The sequence below is a fragment of the Bos javanicus genome, chromosome 18 (assembly GCF_032452875.1).
Source record: "Bos javanicus breed banteng chromosome 18, ARS-OSU_banteng_1.0, whole genome shotgun sequence".
NCBI lineage: Eukaryota > Metazoa > Chordata > Mammalia > Artiodactyla > Bovidae > Bos > Bos javanicus.
The window spans coordinates 35,003,740-35,022,401 of record NC_083885.1 but is presented as its reverse complement, the minus strand read 5'-3'; the positions used below and the strand labels follow the sequence as shown (position 1 = coordinate 35,022,401).

The following is an 18,662-nucleotide window of genomic DNA, read 5'->3' as shown; positions in this document are numbered from 1 at the left end:
GCCCCGCCTAGACAGCGAACTAGTTGAGTAGAAGCCGCGGCGCGGCCCGGACCCGCCCGGAGGCAGGCAGTGGCGGAGCCATGGCGGGCGAGGAAGACCGCGGGGACGGGGAGCCTGTATCACTGGTGACCGTGCGGGTGCAGTACCTAGAGGACACCGACCCTTTCGCATGTGCCAACTTCCCGGAGCCGCGCCGGGCCCCCACCTGCAGCCTGGACGGGGCGCTGCCCCTGGGCGCGCAGATACCCGCCCTGCACCGCCTGCTGGGGGCGCCGCTCAAGGTGAGGGGAGCCGGAGAAAGATTGGGGGCGACTGATGGTTCAGGGTCGGCTCTCTGAAAGCTTTTGGGAGCCTCTCGAGGAGAGGCTGAAGCAAGCGGGTGCGCTCCTCCGGGAAAGTTTTGGGCTGGGCACCTTCAAGGTACACGTTGCCTGGCCGGTGGGAAACGCCTTTCGAGTTGAGGGAAACTGAAGAAGGGAGATGAAAGCTTGTACTCTGCGGCACCCAGACTGCCCTTCGAAATGAGGCCCACCTGGGGAGGCGCTCGGGGTCCGCTCCCTGCCTGTCTGCTCTGCATGGGGGTAGCGTGGGCGTTTGGGTGGTAGCGGTCCTAGAAGACGCAACTGAGGATGGACCAGCTTTCACCTGCTTTAGGTGAGGTGGGGGCGGGACCATGAGGAGGGGCGGGCCTGGGGCGGGCCACCAGAGGTGTCTTGAGGCAGGATTGGGTCCTGCCGGATAGAGTATTGTCAGTGCTGGGTGAGGCCCCGCTAGGGAGTGCCGGCGGAGGTGAGACCACAGGGTGAGGGGAGTTCCCTGGAAGCGGCCTGGCCCGGGACATCCTGAGCGCGGGAGGCTGCACTGGTGGAAAAGCCCTTTAAGTCACCGCCCCCACCATCTCCGCAGCAGCCGCCGGCCGGGGGCTGGAAGGGAAGTAGCGAGCCGGGCTAATTTTAAACCGTCGGCCTGCCCTAGTTTGCCTGCACCCCAGAGCCTACTCGTGCACGGTGCCGGGAGAGGCCCTTTTGCAGATGGCCCGCCCTACCTCCCCTCCTGCTCGCCGCGCTCAGCCCCCCGCAGGCAGCCCTTTCCGGCGCATTCGGTTTCCGGGCCAGGACTCTGGGAGGCACACCACCACCTCCCGGGGTGCCTCGCCAGCCCGTCGGCACCAAATGGTGAAGCGAGAGTTGGTGGAAGTGTCCTCCCTTGCTCCCAGGCTTAGCTGGGCGCCGAGTTGCGCAAACTTGCCCCCCGGGCCTGGGGTCTCCCCTGGAATGTGCCCCAGGCGCCAGGCCCCCAGCCTGCATTCCTAGCGCTGCGGGCCTGCCCCGCCTCTGAGCGCGGGCGGGAGAAGCGCTGAGACTCGGCCTGGGGAGTGGCGCGTGTCTGAGCGGAGCTCAGGCTTCAAGGACAAGGATTGAACATAGCAGCGCATTGCCCTCTCCAGACTTTTGATGTTACCCCTCCTTGTTCTGCCCTGTTCAAAGGAGCATACCGAAGTGGACCCAAAAGAAGCACATCCAGCCAGAAGCCACCTCCCATTCAGAATGGGCGCTGGGGAGAAAGGGGTGCTGAACTGAGGCCAGGTTCCTGCCTCCAGACTCCTGAAACACCCAGTACTGAAATAAGCCTGGAGCACGACAGGGAACATAGTATTCCTCCCACCCCCCGCCTCTGGAGGACACAGCTTAGCCCTAACACTCCTTCTCAAATCAGGGGCGAGTTTGGGAGGATCATCATTACCCCTTACCTCTCCCTGTCATTTAGGGACCCATCACCACCACCGCCTCACCAGGTGCTCTGCCCTCTGTTCTCTGCTCCCTAGCTGAGAACTGGGATTGATATATGTGTGTGTGCTCAGTTGTGTCCAGCTCTTTGCGACCTCTTGGATTGTAGCTTGCCAGGCTCCTCTGTCCATGGCATTTTCTAGGCAGGAATACTAAAGCAGGTTGCCATTTTCCTACTCTAGGGGATCTTCCTGACCCAGGGATCCAACCCTCATCTCTTGTGTATCCTGCATTGGCAGGTGGATTCTTTTACCACTGCTCCACCCGGGAAGGAAGCACCAGGATAATATGTTAAGTAACCCCCACCTCAGTCCTTTCTGATGTCCCCACTTTCATGATTTCCCACCTGGTCTACCTGAGGACTGCCATATCCCCTACAGGCAGGATAGGGGGGGCCGGACACTGGGTTACCACTGTGCCTGGAGCCAGGACTCCCTGGGGCTGGCATCTCTGCCAGGAATGGTCAGATGCACTGTGATGTGCATATCCCAAATATAAACTGTGACCACAGCCCCAGAATAGAAGGCCAGAGGAAGAAGGGCTGAGAATAGGGTAGGGGCAGGGACGTCAGAGAGCAGGGCTCCTCCTTGTAGGAATTGTCAATGACTGGTCCCTCCCCTAGTCCTGGAAGTGGTGCCCCAGGGGCACAGACATGACTCAGGCAAGCTTCCACAGCTCTCTAGAGGGGAGAGGTGGCCCCAAAACCCAGGCCTCCCCATCCCAGGCTGTAGAGTAAAAATAGGCTCACTGCTTCATCCTCTGCACAGGTGTCCAGCAGGAGAACAGTTCACAGCCAAGTGACCTCTGCTCCCATCCCCCCAACTCTGGGCACTGACCCCCTTCAACCCTGCAGACCCTGCCAGATCCCTGGGAAAGGACAGAGGCCCAACCCGCTTTCTCTCTGGGGCTCCACCCCACACACCCCATTGGGCTGTGGCTAGCCTATAGAGTTCCCCGCTGAGGGCTTCCTTTTTAAATGTTCAGAGTTTTCAGATCTGAGAAGGCCTTGCTCATTTCCTCCCAGTCTAGGAGGAAGCTCCTGGCCACAGCCTCTGACTCATCTCCTGGCCCTGGGGAGGTGGAAGATGGGGGTGTGTCCGGGCAGCGCCTTGGGTCATGTGTAGTGTCCCCAGGGGATCTGTCTGGAGACAGGGGCCCCTGCCCCAAGGGAGAACCTCTGGCCCTGCCCCGTCTTCTTTACCCAAAGCTGCCCAGTCCCACCCTCTTTGCCCTTCTGGGCCTGCCTCTGGAGCCCCTCCCTGATATCCCAAGGCCCTGCCACATCTGGGATGGCACAGACTTCCTTCTCCCTGGGCTCCAGGCAGAGGGACCTGGGTACTGCTCTGACCCTGATGCGAAGGCCAAAGGGGCCCCCATTCCAAGCAGCAGAGATGGCCCTAGAAATCTGTTCATTCCCAGCAACTTTGTTTCCCCAGCTGTGGCTAAACATTGCAGGGGAACAAGTGTGGGACTTGTTTCCTGTCCTTGCCCCTCCCTACTCCAGCCTCAGTTTACCCCTTAGGAGCAGCTGTGGCAAAGGGGCTAAAGTGTGAACCTGACCTTCTGGGACAGGGACCATGTGGCAGGGTCCCAGAGGATTCTTAATAAGATGGGGTGTTCTGGTGATCAACTGAGCCCTTTGGAGATCTCTGGGAGACTGTAAAAGATTGTGATGTGAGCATGAGTCATGTTCTCCCCCCAGCTTTCCCTGGGGCCAGCATGTCCAATTTGCTGTTCATTCTGGGCTGCAGCCTGGTAAGGGACCCCATGATCTTGGTCCTGGCAGAAGTTGGCCCTGTTACCCCAGCAGGTACGATGTGCGAGTGTTCATTCATGTTCCCTAGCTGGAACTGGGAGGACCAGTTTGGGGTATTTGCACAGTTCAGAAAGCTGAGGGGCATTCTCTAGCCCTTGGCAACCCCACAGGCCCCAGCCCTCACTCCACCTCCCGCCCAGGATTCCTTGGAGCATTTCCAAAGTCCATGAACCCAAGATCAATTCAGGGAGCCCTGGTCCCATTCCTGATTGTGCAACCTGGAGCAAATTCACAGAATTTCTGAGCCTTGGTTTCCTCACCTATAGAAGGATTATCAGGAGAATCAAGGCACCAGGCAGCCCAGTATGTGGCACAGAGAAGGCATAACAAATGCGGGCTTCCACCCTCAAGGCCCATTCATGTCATCTCATTCAGGAAGCCAAAGTCCAATTGGAGACCCAAGATAAAAGGGAGGAAAGAAAATTACAGGTCAGTATTGCTGATAAACATAGATGCTAAAATCCTCAACAAAATGCTATCAAATAGAATCCAACAACACATTAAAGGATCATGCACCATAATCAAGTGGGTTTTTCCCCAGGGATGCAAGGATTCTTCACAAATCAATCATGTGATACACCGTATTAACAAATTAAAATAGAAAACATGAGAACACAAGGTCTTAGGAAAGGAGAAGAAACAGTTAAATTATTTCCTAAAACAAGAATCCTTCAGCATGTAATTCTTCACTTTTCTCCATCTTCCTTGCCCCTGGCATTCTCATCCAATTATACTGTTATGAAAAATATTGGGGAGTAGACACCATGGTCCCCTAAGCTTGCCCTGAATGTAAAACCACATGTGACAAGTTGGTTTGAGCTGCCAGAAAAGCCTGAGTCCAAGGAATGAAGAGAAAAATGGGCAAGACAGAGGTAGGAAATTAAGAGGTACAAGCTGCTATATATAAAATAAGTTACAAAGGCTTCCTCAATGGCTCAGATGGTAAAGAATCCTCTTTACCTGGGGGATCGATCCTGGGTTCGATCCCTGAGGCAGGAAGATCCCCTGGAGGAGGGCATGGCAACCGACTCTAGTATTCTTGCCTGGAGAATCCCATGGACTGAGGAGCTTAGCGGGCTACAGTCCATAGGGTTGCAAAGTGTCAGACATAACTGAGTGACTGAGCATGCATGCTTGCATGCACAAGAATATATAGTACAGCATAGGGAATATAGCTAATATTTTATAGTAACTTTAAATAAAATATCTTTATTTTTTTTTATTTTGGCTGCACCACACAGCTTATGGGATGACCAGTGGCTGAACTGGGGCCCTTGGTAGTGAAAGCTTGGAGTCCTAACCACTGGACCACCAAGGAATTCCCAAGCATAATCTTTACAAATTGTGGACTACTACGTTGTACACCTGAAACTTATACAATATTGTAAAATCAATACCTCAATAAGAATAAGCAGATAAATAGAGAAAAATGAGCTAGAGCTGGGAGCCTCCACCCCAAGGCAAACATCAGAGAAGTGAGGAAGACAAGAGCCTGGAGGCAATCCGAGATATGGGCCTATGCTTACCCTGTGCTGACCCCAGGCACTGTCAGCAGGGACCAGAGTTTGGGCTGCCTCCAGGCTGGCCCAGCCCCAGGGTGCGAGAAACAAGGCCCAGAGGGTTGGCGCTCAGAAGGGTGACCCCAGGAAGGGGCCAGGGCTGTGAGGGACAAGCAGCACCCAGCTGGCAGGAAGTCTCCACTTTTTGCAGCTTGCCTGACCCCGCCCCCCACTCCATCTCCCCAGAACAGACAGCTAGAAGTGAGGGGAGGGGAATCATCCTAGAGGCTCTGGACCTCCCCCCAAGAACTGGGGCCTAGGCAGAATAAGATAGGCAAAGTGGCTGGAAAAGCCATGGCTACCATCACAGAGAGAAAGGGGCTCATCTGAGGAGGCGGGGGGTGCTGGAGCATTCAGTCTTCAGGACCCTGCCCCAAAGGGACGTGGGCATCCCAGGGGTTCTGAAAGGAAAGGGCCATTCTCAGCTCACAGAATTAGAGCCTGGATGTGGGCCTGCAGGAGGGGAAGAGAATGTTGTGTGGATGTGCTCACCTGTGCACAGCCAGTAGCATGTGTATGTGTGTGTGTGTGTGGACCCTGCCTGACCATATACTTGGGTGTGTGAGCTGCTACCAGGCATACTCTGCTCACCCCTCCAGTGTTTACCTTCATAGTCTCCTCTCAGCACCCGAGGCTGTGCTTCTACATTTATTCGTGACCTTTTTTTGAGTCAAACCTGCCTACCTCCCCAACAGAGTTGGAAGACAGGGAAGGCAAAGGCAGTAGCTTGTTCCCTGTTGTGTCCTGAGCACCTAAAACTAGCCAGGTTCGTGAATATTTGAATGAATGAGCTCTTCTACATGTGTGTGACTTGAGGGATCTCTGAGCGAGGGTTGTGGCTTTGGGGTCCCAGAGTCTTCCAGTCCAAAGTGGAAGGAGATGTGGCTGTGCCTGGCTGGGGGTGGAGTAGGGTGGCTGCTGAGTCACTGTGTGGGAAGAGGGATCAAGAGAAACGCGGGACTGCCCTTAGCTGAGCTGGCCCCAGACAAAGTTCCTCAGCCCTGGGGCCTTGCCTCTCTATCGCAGGGCCCATTCCCAGTAGGCCCTGGAGAGGATGACTCTGCTCCCAGGGAGGGGAGAGAGGCCAGGCCCGCCCAAGGCGCCCAGGGGAGGGCAGGCAGCCAAGCAGGAAGTGGGACAGAACAGGCTGGAGTGTTTGTCCTATGTCCTATGTCCCACACAGGAACCCAGGGAGGGGGGGTGTCACCCAAGGGCCTTACAGGCTGAACTGCCAGGAAGGAGCCGGGTCAGGCTCTCAGGCATGAGCAAGAATACTAAGCGGAGGCAGGACAGGGGCAGGAGCCGGACTCCCTTAACCCCATGGGACCGAGGGCAGCTGGAAACCTTGGGCTGGGTCCAGAGAAGGGCAGGGCTGACAGAACAACAAGGCACATGTTGAGGTTGACTTGCCCAGTAAGATGGAGACCAGAAGACGCCCTGCCTCTTCAGAGGTGGGCTTTCCCTGGGCCTCTCAAGTCAAGAGAACTTAGCTGAGCCCTGCACACTGACATGGTGCTGTGGAGGAGGTGGCGAGGAGAGGCACAGTGCTGCCCTCAGACTCTCCGGAGTCACCTCACTAGGCTTCTCTACCGGCATTTCTCAAGGGGCCAAGCATCCTGCCTGGTGGTGGTGGTGGTGGTCCCAGTGGTAATTGTGTGGAGCCAGGCTTGGGTGGGTGGAAGGCATGGGCAGTGAACTCATGGATGGAATATGTACTTACTTGTTACACTTCAGGTTCCAGGGACCCACTATAGGCTGACTATGAAAGTGAAAGTGTTAGTCGCTCAGTCACGTCCAACTCTTCGCCACCCCATAGACTGTAGCCTGCCAGGCTCCTCTGTCCATGGAATCCTCCAGGCAAGAATACTGTAGTGGGTTGCCATCTCCTTCTCTAGGGAATCGTCCCGACCCAGGAATCGAACCCGGGTCTCCTGTATAGTAGGTGGATTCTTTATCATCTGAGCCACCAGGGCAGCCCTCAGTAGGCTGACTGAGTTACACTCTAAAATCTGGTGCTCAATAGGCCTCTTGGAGGCCTCTGAGGTTTAGCTAGGACCGTGGGGACTGTCTGAGTCTTTGCATCAACTGAGCAACTGAATTGAACTGTGGGGACTGTAGCCATTTGGGGACAGAGCAAAGACTCTCAGGCCTGGAGGGACTGGGAGCCCTTCTCACTATCTTGACTTGGGGTGACACTCATCCTCCCCGAGCTGGGTTTGCACCTCCCAGCATTCTTTTTGTTTTTTCTCCCAACATTCTTAACACTTTGTCCTTGGACTTGAATGCTTGTGGCTGCAACTTATCACCCCACAGAGCTGTGAACTTCCTTGAAGGCAGGAACTTCCTCCTATCTTGTCTCCATCCCCCTTCCTCATTCATGTGCATTGGCTCAACAACCATTTAGGGAGCATTTGCTGTGCCCCAAGTGTGTGCTAGGCTCTGCAGATGTCGTATGGACAAGACAGACATGGTGCCTGGACTCAGAGTAATCACAGTGGGGAGGGATCCTAGTGCCTAGGATGTGCTGATGCCATGTGGAAGGCCTCAGAGGAGGGTTCACATGAGGGCTGGAGGGATTTGCATAGCAATGGCTAGAGGAGTCCAAGAAGGCTTTGCAAAAAGGCATTATCTGATAATTCCCTGGTGGTTCAGTGGTTAGGACTCTGGGTTTTCACTGCCGAGAGTGCAAGTTCAAACTCTGATCAGGGAACTAAGATTCTGCAAGCTGCATGGGCACAGCCCCCCAAAAGCATTATCTAATCAGAAACCTAAAAAATTGGGTAGGTGTGAGCCACGAGAAAGCTCTTTGCCTGGGTTTTGCACAGAGTAGGCCCAAGAGAACTGACTGCTCAGGGAATGCATGGCTGCAGTGCAGGCCTCTGCCAGTACCCTGGGTGGGGAGGTAGGAGGTCATGGGCTCTCCATGCATACTCCTGCCACCTCTTCCCCAGCCCTGACAGCTGGTCCCTTTGCCCCCAGCTCGAGGACTGTGCTCTGCAAGTGTCTCCATCTGGATATTACCTGGACCCTGAGCTGTCCCTGGAAGAGCAGCGGGAGATGTTAGAGGGCTTCTTTGAAGAGATCAGGTCAGAGCGGATGGGGTCAGGAAGGCGAGGCTGGCTCCCACCCTTGCCGCCATGCTGGAGGGGCTGGCTCAGGGGTCAGCGGCCAAGATACCTGATCTCTAGCCAGGGCTATGGGTCACCTCCTGCTGCCCAGGGGAACTGTGCCAGGGGAATCCCAAGGCCTGGCCAGTGTTACCTGCTGCCTAGGATGGGAGTGGGGGCTCACCCACATAACTGAGATGCCTGTGTTTGCGCAAACCCTCCTATCTGAACAACCCCTGGGCTCAGAGAAGCAGCTGGTGATGAAGGAGCTGGGCCAGGGAGGGTTGGCATGCGGGGAGGTCTTTGGCTGCCTTGGCATGGATGGAGGGACCCCAAGGAAAGGGCTGGGAACTGCTGACTGGGCTACTTGATTCCAGCAAAGGGCGGAAGCCTACTCTGATCCTGCGAACCCAGCTCTCCGTGAGGGTCAATGCCATCTTAGGTGAGTGTGTGAGGATATCAGCATATCCAGCAATTATACCCTCTTCATACACCGCGCTTCCCAGTTGGCTCAGTTTCTTTCAGGCCTGTGCTGGACAGTGGACAGGACAGATGAGAGGCAGGATGTGTTTCCCCTCCTATTCCTGTCCTGACCCCTTCTCCCAGGGCCAGGGCAGCTGCTGGACTGTGATAAGTGTTGCCCAGAGTCAGGGAGTTGTGATTGTGTCCCCTTGAGATTTCCATGCCCACCTACCCCTTGCAGAAAAGTTGTATGGCTCCAGTGGCCCTGAGCTCCGCCGCTCCCTCTTCTCACTAAAGCAGATCTTCCAGGTGAGGCTCAGAGGTGGGCCGGGGGTGGGCATCCAGGCTGAGCCCCACCCCACTAAACCCCCCTTGGTGCCCCCAGGAGGACAAGGACCTGGTGCCTGAATTCGTGCACTCTGAGGGGCTGAGTTGCCTGACCCGCGTGGGCGCCGCTGCTGACCACAACTACCAGAGCTACATCCTCCGAGGTCAGCCCCACCCCTCTCCCATGATCCCTGCCTTCAGTGACCCCTTCCTGACCTCTTCTTGTCCCTGTGTCCCCAGCCCTAGGCCAGCTGATGCTGTTTGTGGATGGGATGCTGGGGGTGGTGGCCCACACTGAGACTGTGCAGTGGCTGTACACGCTGTGTGCCAGCCTGGTAAGTGGCCTTCCACCCAGCCACGCACCCTTTTCCCACTGCCTCTCTCTGGCCCTTAGTTTCCTCAGCAAAGTGGGCTGGAATGGAGTGGGTCTGTGGCCCCTCTAAGCCTCAAAGGCAGTTCAACACCTGGTCCTACAGATGGCTCTTTCTGCTTAGACTGTCCTCTCTGGGTCCAGCCCCCCCGAGCCCTTTCTCCTCCCCACCAGGAGCCAGCACAGGTCTGGCCCCAGCCCCACTCACACGTGGTGACCCCTCCCCCCAGTCCCGCTTGGTGGTGAAGACAGCCCTGAAACTGCTACTGGTGTTCGTGGAATACTCTGAGAGCAACGCACCGCTGTTCATCCGTGCAGTCAACTCTGTGGCCAGCACCACGGGTCAGAGACTGTCCCTCCCTCCACCGCTGGGAACCCTCTCTCCTACTTGTTCCCACGTGAACTCTCCCCTTTCTGGGTGGCAGGTGCTCCTCCGTGGGCCAATTTGGTGTCCATCCTGGAGGAGAAGAACGGCACTGACCCCGAGCTGCTGGTGTACACTGTAACCCTCATCAACAAGGTGGGATGTGGGGAGCCAAGGGGGAACCCAGGGCCATCCTAGGCCGCTCAGTCTCTTGTCCTCTGATCTGCATCAGCTTCAGCCTTGCCCTCCTATCCCCACCCTCCAGACTCTGGCAGCCCTCCCGGACCAGGACTCCTTCTACGACGTGACGGATGCACTGGAGCAGCAGGGCATGGAAGCACTGGTCCAGCACCACTTGGGCAAGGCGGGCACTGACGTCGACCTGCGAGCCCAACTTGTACTCTATGAGGTGGGCTGGGCCATCAGGGCTGGAGAGAGGAGGGGAAGGAGGGGCTGAAGGGGAGAAAAGAGAGGGGGCGCCATTATCCAGGGCCCCACTCCATCGAGTTGGGCCTCAGCCACTCCCTTCTGGGCCCAACTTTGCTAGAACGCCCTGCGGTTGGAGGATGGAGACCTCGAAGAAGCCGTCACAGGTGGGCGGCGCACCACCCGCCGAAAACCTTCCTCAGAGGAGGGCAAGAGGAGCCGCCGATCTCTAGAAGTGCGCTCCCCAGAGCCTGGGTAAGAACAAGTTACCTCGGCGCCTGGGGAGGGGTGGATCAGCCAGGAATAGCCCCGCCTCCTGACAGGCCACACCTCCAGCTCCACAGGCCCCGCCTCTCCGGTCGTCTCCACCTCCGCTGCCAGCCCGGTCCTGCCGACCAGCCCCACCTCCTGCCCCGTAGGCCCCGCCTCACCTCCAAGCCCCGCCTCCAGCCCCGTGGGCCCTGCCTCTGGCCTCCATAGCACCTTGAGACTCTTTCCTAGCGTCTCCGTGGCGCCCTCATCCGACAGCTCCTGTGAGAGGAGCGTCTACAAGTAAGTAGGGAGATAGAGGCTGTCGTGGGAGACTTCTCTCCATCTGTCCCTCCTCTCTGCGCCCTTCCACGGGCCCTCCGCCTCCTCTGCCCGAACTTCTCTGCCAAACGCGTGCTTTCTCTTTCTTTCCAGACTTCACCAAACTGCTCCTGTTTGGTAAGTGACTGCTGGGGGGTGGGGTTCGGCTCTGACTGGACCTCGTCCTTCTGCGGCTTTTCTTCATCTCTTTCTGGCATTCCACCTGTATTGTCAATGTCATCTGTCTCTCTACCTCCTTCTGTCTCAGTTTCTCTGTCACTGTCTTTGACTTTCTCATTTCGCTGTCTTTGTCTTTTACTGCACCCTGTCCTGCGTCATGTCCATCTCTCCTCTCCATTTCCAGTTTCCTCGCATCACGCCTCCCCCACTCCCTCCTATTCCCATTGTGACTGGGAAGGGACCCCTGATATCACTGCCCGGCTCTGTGTGGGTGTGAGCAACTGGGCACTGTGGGGTGGAGCAGGCACCACAGTTACCATTTCTTCCTCTCATCCCCCCCGACCCAGGGCCCCTGAGAGCCCACCTGTCCCCCAGGTCCCTACTGGGGAGGCCAGGCTGGAGTAAGTACAGAGGCCAGCCTGCCAGGCCTGCCATGTGCTCAGGGCTTCAGCATTGCTTCCCCCAGCGGGGGTTCCATGTGCCTGATGCAACCAGAGCTGGGGGGCTCTCTCAGACTTATGCCTCCTCAGATACCCAAGGACTAAGCACTGGAAAACAGCTCACTGGGGTCATAGAGGTCCCTGTGCTTTAACCGTGGCACCTTAACAGCTTTGACCAGTGATGAGGATGTGAATTCCCAACCTGGAGCCGATTCTGGATCCTCAGCCCAGGATTAGTGCTGGGAGGGACCTAGGGTGCTACGCGGTGCGGCGGTGGAGGAGCAACCTCTGTCTAAGGGCAGGACAGAGACTGAGTGCCAGCAGAGGCTGGAGGGGCCAAAAGAGACGGGATCACCTTCATTATGTCAACATAAACTGAGCGCCTGTCATTTACCAGGCCCCTTTCTAGGCATCGGTCATGGCTCTTGGAAGCTGCCAGACCTGCCAAGGGAGGGACAGCCTGGTGTGGCCATTGGGACAGCTAGCCCCTTCCCCTGCTCTAAGGGTCCTTGTCTAGAATCAGAACAGTGAGCATGAGCATGAACAACAGCAAGACTGCAAGTTAGATGTCACGTAAAAGTTTTCCCATTTGTTGACCTAGGAGTACTGGGTTGGTAGCGACCTCCCCAAACGTGGAAGACTGGGGACTGGCCTTGGGCAGGTCCTGGTCTGCTCAGCGCATGGACTGTTCCCTGTGTGTCTGTGTGTGCCTGCAAGTAGGGGCAGTGCCCAGGGGCCCAGCAAGGCATGCGCACCACCCTGGGCTGGGGTATGTCAGACACCTTCACTGACAAGTTCCTCCCCCCAGAGCCCGGTTCCTGGAGAATGTAGCAGCAGCAGAAACAGAAAAGCAGGCTGCGCTGGCCCAGGGCCGGGCAGAAACATTGGCCGGTGCCATGCCGGATGATATGGACGGGTGTCCAGGTGAGTGGGTAGGTGGGCAGTATCCACCCACGTTGCCCTGTTGCTCTAGAGAAGACATGACACTGACAGCTGCTTCCCTTTGTCTAGACACCCGAGAATCAAGGTACTCTCAGGAACCCACCCCTGCACCCAGGACACCCCAGAGTGCTGCCCCCCGAATCCTGCTGTGTGCCCAGCAGAGCCTTGAGCCAGAGCCCAGGGAGCCATTGGCCCCACCAAGCCCCAAGGCTGAGCCTGTGTGGGAGCTCCCTGCCCGTGTACCCAGGCTCTGCATTGGGGACCTGGACTTCTCAGATCTGGGGGAGGATGAAGACCAGGACATGCTGAACATGGAGTCTGTGGAGGCGGAGAAAGGGATCCCACCCCCACCGCCCCCCCCACCCCTGCTCTCTGGAAGCCTCCCACCTCCTCCACCTCCCCCACCCCTCAAAAGCCCCTTCCCACCAACCCCACCCCCACCCCCTGCTGCCCCTCTTCCCCACTCAGCACCTGATGGCCCTGCCCTCCCCACCAAGAGGAAGACAGTAAAACTCTTCTGGCGGGAGCTAAAGTTGGCTGGAGTCCGTGGAGGCTCTGGTAGTCGCTTTGGGCCCAGCCCCACCCTGTGGGCCTCACTAGAGCCTGTCTCGGTGGATACAGCCCGGCTAGAACACCTGTTTGAGTCCCGAGCCAAGGACATGTTGCCTTCCAAAGTAAGCACATCCTCATCTGTGGGGTAACCCCAGGGGAGAGGGGAGGGAGCCAGAGCTCAAGGGTCTGAACTGCTGGGGAAACTGAGGCAAAGAAAGGAGGAGGGACTTGTCTGAGGTCCTTCAATGAGGGTTTAGCCCATCCCTAACTAGCATCTAAGCCCATCCCAAGGCCTTGCACATCCCAGAGCCCTGGCTGTGGGGTAATTGCACCATTTGGGCTACTGAGAGTGGGGCCTTGGTGTGCCCTCTTAGGTTGTTGCCCGTTAGACCCTTTCCCAGTCTTATACTGCCCTTCCCACAATGTCAAAGAAAGCTGGTGAGGGCCGCCGTACAATGACCACAGTGCTGGACCCCAAGCGCAGCAATGCCATCAACATCGGCCTAACCACACTGCCACCTGTGCACGTGATCAAGGCTGCCCTGCTCAACTTTGATGAGTTTGCTGTAAGCAAGGATGGCATCGAGGTAGGGATACACAGTGAGGGGTGTGGGGAGCTGGGCCCTCTCCTTTGGTTGGTGGCCACTTCCTGTCCCTCCAGTGGTGGGCATGGGCTTGGCATTTCTGCAGAGCAGTCCTCAGACTCTGGGACTGCCCCAGATGACCTAGGGAGGAGTCAAGGTCAATACCCAAGGCCTCAGGCCAGCACTGAGTGGCCTCTGTGGGATGGTGGGTGCATTCTTAGAAGCTACTGACCATGATGCCCACGGAGGAGGAGCGGCAGAAGATCGAGGAGGCCCAGCTGGCCAATCCCGACGTACCCTTGGGCCCAGCCGAGAATTTCCTGATGACTCTCGCCTCCATCGGGGGCCTGGCTGCCCGCCTACAACTCTGGGCCTTCAAACTGGATTATGACAGCATGGAGCGGGTACTTGGGTCACGGGATGGGACAGGCAGTAGGGACATGGGAGCATGATGACCGTGTAGTCTGAGTCCCTGATCTCCCCTACCAGGAAATTGCAGAGCCACTGTTCGACCTGAAAGTGGGCATGGAACAACTGGTGCAAAATGCCACCTTCCGCTGCATCCTGGCCACCCTGCTGGCTGTGGGCAACTTCCTCAATGGCTCCCAGGTGAGTTGATAGCCTGTGAGGGTGGGGACTGGGACTCTGGAGCCGCCCGGGCCCAGGCTCAGATGGGGTCATTTCAGAGCAGCGGCTTTGAGCTGAGCTACCTGGAGAAGGTGTCAGAAGTGAAGGACACGGTGCGCCGCCAGCCCCTGCTGCACCACCTGTGCGCCCTGGTGCTGCAGGCCCGGCCTGACTCCTCCGACCTGTACTCGGAGATCCCCGCCCTGGCCCGCTGCGCCAAGGTCAGCACCCGACCTCTACTCAGAAATCCCTGTCCTGGCCCGCTGCGCCAAGGTCAGCACCCAACGGGCCTGACTAAGGCTGGCCATGGCGCAAGGGGTACCGCTTCCCTCCCTCCCCCCGAGTGGGCTGCCGGGCCAGGGCTTGCTCAGGTTCCAGGCTTGTGTGTGGGCTCTGTCCTCTGCCAGAAACACTCTTCTCTTGGCCTGGCTACACCTACTCAGTTTTGGGTCTGTTTAGCTGCCACTTATCCCAGGAAGGGGCTTCCCTGGTGGCTCACATGGTAAAAGAATTTGCCCGCAATGCAGGAGACCCAGGTTCGATCCCTGGGTCAGGAAGATCCCCTGGAGGAGGGAATAGCAACCCACTCTAGTATTCTTGCCTGGAGAATCCTATGGGCAGAGGAGCCTGGTGGGCTACAGTCCATGGGGTCAAAAAGAGTTAGACATGACTGAGCAGCTAACACTTTCACTATCCCAAGAAACCTCTATTCCCTACTGTATCACATGGACTTGCTAGTCTCTTGCAGGAGACTGGGAGCTTTTGGAGGGCAGGGGTCGGATCTGCTGTTTGCTCAGGACCCAGGCTGACCATCCCAGCACAGAGGTAGCCTTAGGCAGTGTCTTTCTGTGGGGGGATTGCATGTTTACCCCTTGCTTTTCCAGGTGGACTTTGAGCAGCTGACTGAGAACCTGGGGCAGCTGGAGCGCCGGAGCCGGGCAGCTGAAGACAGCCTGCGGAGCCTGACCAAGCACGATCTGGCTCCAGCCCTGCGTGCCCGCCTCACCCACTTCCTGGTGCACTGTACCCACCGTGTTGCCATGCTGAGGGTCGTACACCGCCGTGTCTGCAACAGGTGGGGGCATTGCAGAGAGAGGCAAGACCGCCACCACCATCCCTCAGACCCCAAGCAGGACTCAGACCTCCTTCCCATTCCACCCACCTAGGTTCCATGCCTTCCTGCTGTACCTGGGGTACACGGCAGAGGCAGCCCGTGAGGTCCGCATCATGCAGTTTTGCCACACGCTGCGGGAGTTCGCACTGGAGTATCGGACCTGCCGGGACCGGGTGCTGCAGCAGCAACAGAAGCGGGCCACATACCGTGAGCGCAACAAGACTCGGGGACGTATGATCACTGAGGTGGGTGTGCCTTCCAGTCTTGACTGCCACCCCCGTGGTTTTCTTCTTCTACACCCCATTCACCCCTTTCCCCCTCTCTAGACAGAGAAGTTCTCAGGTGTGGCTGGGGAAACCCCCAGCAAGCCATCTGTCCCTGTGGCTGTGAGCAGTGGGCCAGGAGAAGGTGATGCTGATAGTCACGCCACCATGAAGAGTCTGCTGGCCAGCAAGCCTGAGGATGCCACACATGGCCGTCGCAGCAGAGGTGGGACCAGTGGCTGCTGGGGGCAGTGGGCTCTGGGGCCACTCTAGCCTGACCTTTTTACCTGGCTCCCACAGGCATGGTCCAGAGCAGCTCCCCAGTCATGCCTACAGCAGTGGGGCCCTCCACTGTACCCCCGGAAGAACCTCCAGGCTCCAGTTTACCCAGTGACACTTCAGATGAGATCATGGACCTGCTGGTGCAGTCAGTGACCAAGAGCAGCCCCCGTGCCTTAGCTGCTAGGGAACGCAAGCGTTCCCGTGGCAACCGCAAGTCTTGTGAGTATTCCCTGCATGCCCACTGCCCGCCTTAACCCCGTCAAGCCCCACCAACCCTGCTCTGTCTTGCAGTGAGACGGACGCTGAAGAGCGGGCTGGGAGAGGATCTGGTGCAGGCACTTGGACTGAGCAAGAGTCCTGGCCTGGAAGTGTGAAGGTGCTGCCTCCGGGACCCCTATCTGGGCCACAGCCCGCAGTGCAGGAGACTACAGTGAGGAGGCACCAAAGCAGAATTCTGGGCCTCTTCTCAACTCTAGGGCCACTCTGGGCCTGTGGCCAGTGCCGTAAGCAGTATTAGCTGTGTGTGCCTGTGTGGATGTGCGTGTGCATGTGTGAGCTCCCTGGATACATGGAGCACAATAAAGTTTTCCTAGCCAGTCAAGAGTCTTTTTCTTCCTTCAGGGTGCCCACCACGCTGGGCCCGTAGCAGAAAAGAAAATTCCAAAGAACTGGCTGTTTCTGCCTTAGCTCTCTCATTATCACCCACAAAGCCATTAGCCACATTATAAGCCATTTATTCAACAAACCTATACCCTAGACTGCTTTTGGCCCCTGGACTAGGCCCTCACTGCTCCTGGCATGGGGACCACACAGCCTGATAGAGCCACTCAGGGCTCAGAAACCCGGGGCCATAATGTCAGTGGCTATAACCGCTTCATCTGCCGCCGCTCCTGTCGGCGCTGCCGTTTCTCATTGTGCTCTGGTGCTGGGGCGCCACTGTCCGCTGTGAACCAGGGGCCCAGGACATTGACCCACAGGAGGTAAAGAGCTCTGCCTGGAGCCTAGAAGAAAAAAAGGTAACTTGAAGCCAGGTGCAGGAAATCAAAGAAGAGAAGGCTTAGATGCTCCAGCTCCTCCTCGGGAGCCCCGCAACCCACGTACCAGGAGCCAGAAGGACCAGATGTAGAGGGAGAAACAGCTGAGCACCTGCACAATAGCTGTCAGTAGGATCACATCTTTAAGGTGCCTGTGGAGAGAAGGGAAGCTGCAAGGGCCAAAAGTAGTAGCTGGGGAATTCCCTGCTGGTCCAGTGGTTAGGATTCCATGCTTTCACTGCTGAAGGCCTGGGTTCAATCCCTGGTTGGGGAACTAAGATCCCACAAACTGTGCAGCACAGCCAAAAATGTTTACATAAAAATAAGAGATGGGCCCTAGTTCAACTCCCTTCCACCCTCTTCAAGTTGCTGTGGGTCTTGGGCTATCTGGGCCCCAGCACCCCAGCCCTGGCGCTGCTCACCTGGGCTGACAGCGGGGGACACTCACTCTGCCATGCCCTGCTCCATGTTGAGATCCATTCCACCATCCACCAGGGCCCCATCCTCAGAGAAGGCTGCCCTTGCCATCGAGCTCATAGAGTGGTAGCTGGCCCCGTATACGGCCAGACTAAAGAGCAGGGCCATCTGTCGAACAAGAATGGGGGTGTTAAAAGGGCAGCCACTGACCCTATGGGCTTCCCATTTCCCAGGATGGGGGACACTTACCCAGGCCCAAAATGAGGCAGATGAGTAGAAGACAACCAAGGTCACAAGACAGTAAATGGCCTGTAAGCAGACATGGGTCAGGCTAGTATCAAAAGCTTACTTAACCATGGACCTTCCTTGACTCTGACTCTAGACCAGGTGATGAAAGGAGACAAATCGTTACTTACAGGGTTGGGGGGAAGAGATCTGCTCCCAGAATATCCAGACACCCCTGACACAGGAAGGAAGCCCCTGTGCATTTAGGATGGGAAAGGCTCAAGTCCATTTGAGACTTACACCCTCTTTTTGCTTTTGTTTTTCGTTTTGACTATTCAGCACTTTCTCTGCATCAGGATTCTTTCTCATTTACTTGGCTGCACTCGGTCTTAATTTTAGCATATGGGATCTAGGGAGTCTTAGCCACTGGACGACCAGGGAAGTCCCTCTCTCTTATTTTTAATTGGAGCTTTCTTCTGGAGCTTTGGCTGTCACACACCGCCACCACTCTACCCCACCAAACAGAGCTGAGGACTATGGAACCTTGGGTGGGCACAGAAGCAAGGAGGGAGGCACTTACATTAGCCCCCAGTATGATTCGCAGGTAGAACTTCAGGGTCTCTTTGTTCTCCTCAAATATCTGCTTCTTCCCTCTCGTGCCCACTTTTCCTTTGGGCTACAGAGAGATAACGAGATACTATCAAAATCCTCAGCAGTCAGGATCTTCCTTAGCCGCCCCACCATTCCGGTTAGCTGAATGGGCTTGACTGGAGTCCCTCTCCGGCCTCTGCTGGAGTAAACCCGATCTGGGCTGACGCCATCCTGCCTCAAGCCCCTCAGATCTCTAGCTAGTCCTGATACTGTTCGATACCGACGCCCATCGCCCTCAGGCCCCTCGATCTCTGCAGCCCTGGTACTGTCTGCTACAGACTCCCAGCACTCTCTGGCACCAGCTGTGGTATGGTCCTGGATGGCCACTGGATGGCGCCCCACTCCAGTGAGGGGCGGCCACTGGATTGACCCATTTCCCTTGAAGCCCTTCCTCTGATTTCAGTCTCCCGGCCCCGGGAGCGTTTTGCCACGGGGACCACGCCCTACTCGCCCTCCTTACCGCCATAGTGAGACGCAAATACCCAACCAAGGAAAGAAGGGAGAGCGACCGAAACCGCACTCAATTGGTACCACATCGGCAGCACAGGCACTTCCGGTGCAGA

At 57.0% G+C, this 18,662-nt stretch overlaps 2 protein-coding genes across 5 annotated transcripts; one reads left to right on the top strand and one right to left on the bottom strand.

Annotated features, from left to right (window-relative positions):
* Positions 1-6: 6 nt before the first annotated feature.
* On the top strand, positions 7-16,373 carry FHOD1 (formin homology 2 domain containing 1). 4 transcript variants are annotated; one of them, XM_061387471.1, is made up of 24 exons: positions 7-281; positions 8,142-8,248; positions 8,647-8,711; positions 8,973-9,040; positions 9,117-9,222; positions 9,299-9,393; positions 9,659-9,770; positions 9,854-9,948; positions 10,058-10,201; positions 10,340-10,473; positions 10,555-10,770; positions 10,903-10,926; positions 11,316-11,369; positions 12,217-12,332; positions 12,420-13,024; positions 13,334-13,489; positions 13,708-13,890; positions 13,976-14,095; positions 14,173-14,334; positions 14,998-15,188; positions 15,280-15,472; positions 15,554-15,716; positions 15,791-15,991; positions 16,064-16,373. In XM_061387471.1, the coding sequence occupies exons 1-24, from the start codon at positions 81-83 to the stop codon at positions 16,144-16,146; spliced, it is 3,594 nt and encodes a 1,197-aa protein (XP_061243455.1). In that variant the 5' UTR covers positions 7-80; the 3' UTR covers positions 16,147-16,373. The 4 variants fall into 4 exon arrangements, with proteins under 4 accessions (XP_061243455.1, XP_061243456.1, XP_061243458.1 ...); XM_061387473.1 differs by lacking the exon at positions 7-281 and adding an exon at positions 721-4,032; XM_061387474.1 differs by having other exon boundaries at positions 202-281; positions 8,114-8,711.
* A 117-nt stretch (positions 16,374-16,490) lies between these two features.
* On the bottom strand, positions 16,491-18,651 carry TMEM208 (transmembrane protein 208). Its single transcript, XM_061387570.1, has 6 exons — positions 18,560-18,651; positions 18,029-18,124; positions 17,473-17,532; positions 17,255-17,391; positions 16,874-16,958; positions 16,491-16,773 (listed from the first exon to the last, which is right to left on the bottom strand). Exons 1-6 carry the CDS (start codon positions 18,563-18,565, stop codon positions 16,636-16,638), a joined length of 522 nt encoding a protein of 173 aa, XP_061243554.1. The 5' UTR covers positions 18,566-18,651; the 3' UTR covers positions 16,491-16,635.
* Positions 18,652-18,662: the final 11 nt, after the last annotated feature.